We start from the raw sequence: 5409 nt of genomic DNA, 5'->3' as shown, positions 1-5409 counted from the left end.
TAGCACAGTTAGAATCCATTTTTCCAACTCCCCTGGGTCTGCCCCCTGGCCTGGCCTTTCAGCCTCTCTACTCATGACTTTGTGGCCCATCGCCAAACATGGGTACAAAGCTGAGCCGGCACATCCTCAGTGCCACCCTGAGTTGGGAGCGAGAGAGAAAGAGAGGACATGGCCAAGAGAGACCACCCAGCTGAAATGGAGACAGAGAGCATAGCTCAGAGAGAGATACCCCATGGCACAGACAGAACAACAGCGACTAAGGATGTGGTTCTCAGGTGCAGATGGGCCAGCTCTGGGACCAAGAGCATGCAGTTTGGGCCTCCCCAATTCAGCCCTCGGAGCAAAAATGATGCAGAGAGGGACTGAGCAATACTGACATATACTGAGGCACATTGTTCCAGTTATCAGCACTGGGCAGAGAAAGCCAAGGCACATGAACCTGTTACAAAGACACCTGCAACTGCAGCACACAGGTCCTGTCAGCTCACCTACAAAAGACCAAAAATCACCAGCTCCAAGCTCCAAAGGCAAAATAACATGTTACTGTGCAGACATCCACAGAACCCATCTGAGCAATCCGTAACTTGGCCTCACCGTCATGCAGCAGGAAGGGTTCAGCTGGCTACAGGGAGTGCTACAGACCTTTAAAATCCTCAGCTATCTTCAACCCACTGACAAAGCTACTGCTAGATCTTTATGGGTGGGGAGTCTAGAGTACAAAAATTGGTCCACATACTGCACTGAAGGGACATGAACACTGCTAAAATCACCCTGCACTCTTATATGGGCAGCATTTTCCCACCTTTTTCCATACACTAGATGAAGCTCTAAGAAGAAAAGTATGTTGGCTACTGACAAGAGTTCATCAACTACACAAGCTGGTAGGTTGCTCTAGATCGTAAGAACGGCTATACTGGGTCAAAGGTCCATCTAGCCCAGTGTCCTGTCTGCCAACAATGGCCAATGCCAGATGCCCCAGAGGGAGTGAACACAACAAGCAATCATTGCGTGATCCCTCTCCTGTCATCCATTTCCAGACAAACAGAGGTTAAGGACACCATTCCTACCCATCCTGGCTAATAGCCATTGATGGACCTGACCTCCATGAATCTATCTAGCTCTTTTTTGAATCCTGTTAAAGTCCTAGTCTTCACAACATCCTCTGGCAAGGAGTTCCACAGGTTGACCATCCACTGTGCGAAGAAAAACTTCCTTTTTGTTTGTTTTAAACTTGCTACCTATTAATTTCATTTGGTGACCCCTAGTTCTTGTGTTATGGGAACAAGTAAATAACTTTTCCTTATTCACTTTTTCCACACCAGTCATGATTTTATAGACCTCTATCATATCCCCCTTTAGTCTCCTCTTTTCTAAACTGAAAAGTCCAGGACTTTTTAAATCTCTCTTCATATGGGACTCATTCCAAACCCCTCATCATTTTTGTTGCCCTTCTCTGAACCTTTTCCAGTGCCAATATATCTTTTTTGAGATGAGATGACCACATCTGTATGCAGCATTCAAGATGTGGGAGTACCATGGGTTTATTCTCTATCCCTTTTTTAATGATTCTTAACATTATGTTTGCTTTTTTGACTGCCAGTGCGCATTGAGAGGATGTTTTCAAAGAACTACCCACAGTGACTCCAAGATCATATTGTATGTATAGTTAGATCCCTTCACACCAGAGATCTCCTATCATCCTAAAAGGCAATGCATAAAACAGAGCTGCACTCTCGCCCAAATATTGAAACAGTGAACCCAAAACAAAAATGGAAACCAGGACACATTGCACAAGAAACCCAAGGATGGGCAATTTTGAAACCCACCGTGACAGGAGAGATAGACCCTGACCAGCACTATTTATTCCACTGCGTGAGATCCAAAGGAAGAGAAAGAGACTTTTCCAAGCAATTAGCAAAAGCGAGACTCCTTGCAGAAAAGCCAAAAAGAAAAATGGCATAACTCTGAGAGAAAGGAAAAAAAGAGTGGAAATGTCTTAATTCTACCTGGCCCCCAGGCAGCAAAACCACACTAGACCATAATAAAAAGTGAGCACCTGGTATAAAACCCAGTTACTCTTTTAAAACCCCAACCAAAGCAAAGAGACTGAAGTGCATTAACTTGGCCAACACTGGTATACTTTGCCATGCCAATAAAGTTGCTGAGAGTAAACACAGATCAGAGAGTGAACACAGCCCAGGGAGGTGTAGCGGGGAGGAGAGGAAGAAAGGTTAAGAGAGAGTTATGGATGGAAGGGTGAACAGAGCTCAGAGAGAAGTGAAAAGGAGGGAAGGAGAACTGATCTAACTTCAAGTGAGGGAGGAGTAGCAGAGGGCGTCACAGATGACAGCAGCAGGGGGAGGGATGAAGGCCAGTGAGGAAGAGTGCAGAGAAGACAGCACAGTTCAGAGACGTACAGAGAGAGGAAACAGGATTCCCCAAAACGTTAAAAATAACACAGATGCCTGAGAACCCAGTTCCCTTTCCCCAGGACATATCATTCTGTTTACAACACTCTTTCCAAATAAACCACCCTGGCACTTCCTCCTCCCAGAGCAGCCTCCCTGAGAATCAGCCTGGGAGCCGCTTTCTCTCACCACCAGATCTGCTTAGTTTTCTGCTTTTTATTGCTTAGATTTGGTACAAATCTAGCCCGCAGAGGGGAGGAAGAACGAGCCTGCCACCCCCAGAAGGAAAGTCGGAGTCGGAGAGAGTCCTGCTCCTGCCACCCCACTGCCCCAGACGCACACAGTCCTGGTGGCCCAGTTCATACCAGCTTTAGCTTCTGTGCCCATTTAAGGGAATGGAAAGTCCAGGCAGCCTGCAAAGCAGCGCACGGGGCTCCTTTTCCCACCATACAAAGAGTGGAGTCAAAAACCCTTTCCAGGCCAGAGAGTGAGCTCTGTGCACAAACAAGGCTTTCCTAGCAGCTTCTTTTCAAAGCTGACAGCTGGAAGAAGCTGCTTGGGGATGTTTCTCTCTGAGTCTAATTCCAGTAGCAGAATAGGAATCTCTAGGATGCAAAAAGCTTTTCTGTTCATACTAGAACCCAGTAGCCCTCCAGGGCATGAAGTCCAAGGGGGATAAGCCCCTTCACACCAAACCAAACAAAACAGCATGGCTTTTTCCTATCTTGCATCTGAGTCTCGTGGCAATGGGCCGGATGGTTAGGAGCAGAGATCACTCGTAGATACCTAACCAAGCAGCTAGAGATTGTCACATTAAAGTCCCTTCAATCCCAGGCTTCTGCCGCAGGCTGGCTGTTCTTAGAAGGCCAACTCTTTTCAATGCCCTTCTCAACCAGGGACCATCCTCCCACCGAGCTGGTCCAATCCGATTATCCTACACAACAGCGTGGTAATTTCCCCTGCCAACCCCTGTGTCCTGTGGCTTGGCAGGATGCCTCAGGGGTGCAGGGATTGCCCAACACTTCTGCATATAGATGCTGATCCCCTTCGCTGTCTGTGGCCTCAGCAAGGAGACGGCGACCGCTTTGACTCATGCTTTTCCTGTCTCTTGCAAGAAGATAGTGACTCCCTGGACTGGTAGTTGCCCATGGCCTTAGCTGGGAGACTGTGGCCTCCATAGCCAGAGATGGTCCATGCAAACTCTCACTCCATGCAGTGCAGAAGTGGATCCACCAGTCCACGAATGTCCACCAGATTTTCTGAGCAGCAACCATGTTGTTGTAATGCCCATGCTCATGTCTCTTCTGGGGAGCATTCCAGGGCAGAGAAACTGCCCTCCGCATCCTCTAGCAGAGAGGAGTCATTCCTCAGGGTGCCCTGCATGGCTTCTGAGCCATTCTCCTGCTCATCCTGTTCCCGGATGTTCTGGAGACGTTCCTCCCTGGCCTCCATCAGCTCCTGAGCCCCATCACCAACCAGGGTGACAGTGTCAGCTACACTGGGGAGTGCTTTAACTGGATTATGGTCATAGGAGAAGAGCCGTAACCCTTTCAGGTGGGCTAGGTCTGGGAAGTCGATGATCTTGTTGCGGTCAAGGTCGAGGATATGGAGCTGGGACATGCGGAGCAGGGGCTGTGGAAACTCCTCAAAGCGATTCCCATACAGCCAGAGGCCCCGCAGGCCAGCCATACGTGGCAAGCTGCCCGGCAGTGCCCGGAGTCGGTTGTCACCCATCTGCAAGGACTGTAATGCAGGCATCTGGAGCAAGGCCCGCGGGAAGTGGTACAGGTAGTTGTTCTCGATCCACAAGCAGCGCAGAGTCTGGAGCTGGGCAAATTCCGCAGGGAGGCCAAAGAGACGGTTGCTGCCCAGGTAGAGGCGGGTGAGACGAGGCAGGCGGCATAGCGCCTCGGGCACCTCCTCCAGCTTGTTGAAGTCCAGCGCCAGGATGCGCAGCTCCCGCAGCCCCTCGATCTCCTCGGGCAGCTCCCGCAAGCCCGTGCCGCTGATGTAGAGCTTCTGCAAGCTGCCCAGGGCGCACACTGGGCCTGGCAGCCGCTTCAGGTGCCGCCCGGTCAGTTCCAGCGTCTGGTCCCCGCAGCTCAGCTGCTCCTGCGCACCCGAGGGCAGCTGCTCCTCCTTGCCCGAGGACCCTGCGCTGCCCATTCTCATCGCCGAGGGCTGCCGGGAGAGCCGGAGCCACCGCCTCCAGCGGGGTGGCCCACCGGGGGCATGACAACCAGCTAGGCTGGCGGCCCCCCCACTGGCCTCCTGGGACTAAGATCCGTGTCCCCCCGGGCCCCCTCCCCTTTCAGGGCTGGGACCCCCCTGCCTCCTGGGGCTGGGACTGGAGCCCCCCCGCCAGGGCTGGGACTGAGCGCCCGGCTCCGGGGCTGGGACCAGCCCCCCGGGCCCGCCCTGCCGGGGCGAGACCCCTGCCCCTCCCCGGGAGCGGCCCTGGCGCTGCGCGGCCCCCGGCGCCTCCCGGCCTCTCGCTCCGGGGCTCCCGGCTCGGTCTGAGCTCGGCTCCCACACACCCGGCGCCTAGCGACTCGTCGCCATGGCAACCCCCACGCGGGACCGCCCGCCTATGGCGGAGCCGCTCGGGCCGGCGGGGGCGGGCTGCGCCCAGGCCCCGCCCCGCGGACACGCCCACTCCCCAGGCCGCCGCTGCGAACCTGGCCGGGCAGGGGCCCGGGCCGGCTGCACGTGGCACGGAGCGGGCGGGCAGGGCTCCCGGCTCCTCGCCTTGCACAGCCCCACCCAGCGGCCACTGGGAGCGCCCCGGCTCCCAATACACCACCGCGCGCGCACGAGCCTCGTCCGCACAGCTCGCACTCCCAGCTACAGCCACCGCACACAGCCCCCTCCTGCAGCTACAGCCACCGCAACAACCCTCATCCGCAGCTACAGCCACCGCAACAACCCTCATCCGCAGCTACAGCCACCGCAACTACCCTCATCCGCAGCTACAGCCACCGCAACTACCCTCATCCGCACC

General features: G+C 54.3%; 1 protein-coding gene across 1 annotated transcript; it reads right to left on the bottom strand.

Moving 5' to 3' along the window:
- Nucleotides 1-2609: 2609 nt before the first annotated feature.
- On the bottom strand, nucleotides 2610-4940 carry LRRC10B (leucine rich repeat containing 10B). Its single transcript, XM_075928448.2, has one exon. The coding sequence runs from the start codon at nucleotides 4578-4580 to the stop codon at nucleotides 3702-3704; it is 879 nt and encodes a 292-aa protein (XP_075784563.1). The 5' UTR covers nucleotides 4581-4940; the 3' UTR covers nucleotides 2610-3701.
- Between the last annotated feature and the right edge of the window lie 469 nt (nucleotides 4941-5409).

This window comes from Pelodiscus sinensis, chromosome 5, assembly GCF_052426305.1.
Source record: "Pelodiscus sinensis isolate ZL-2025 chromosome 5, ASM5242630v1, whole genome shotgun sequence".
Lineage (NCBI taxonomy): Eukaryota > Metazoa > Chordata > Testudines > Trionychidae > Pelodiscus > Pelodiscus sinensis.
Note: the sequence above shows the minus strand (reverse complement) of the source record. Positions and strands in the feature narration are given on the sequence as shown.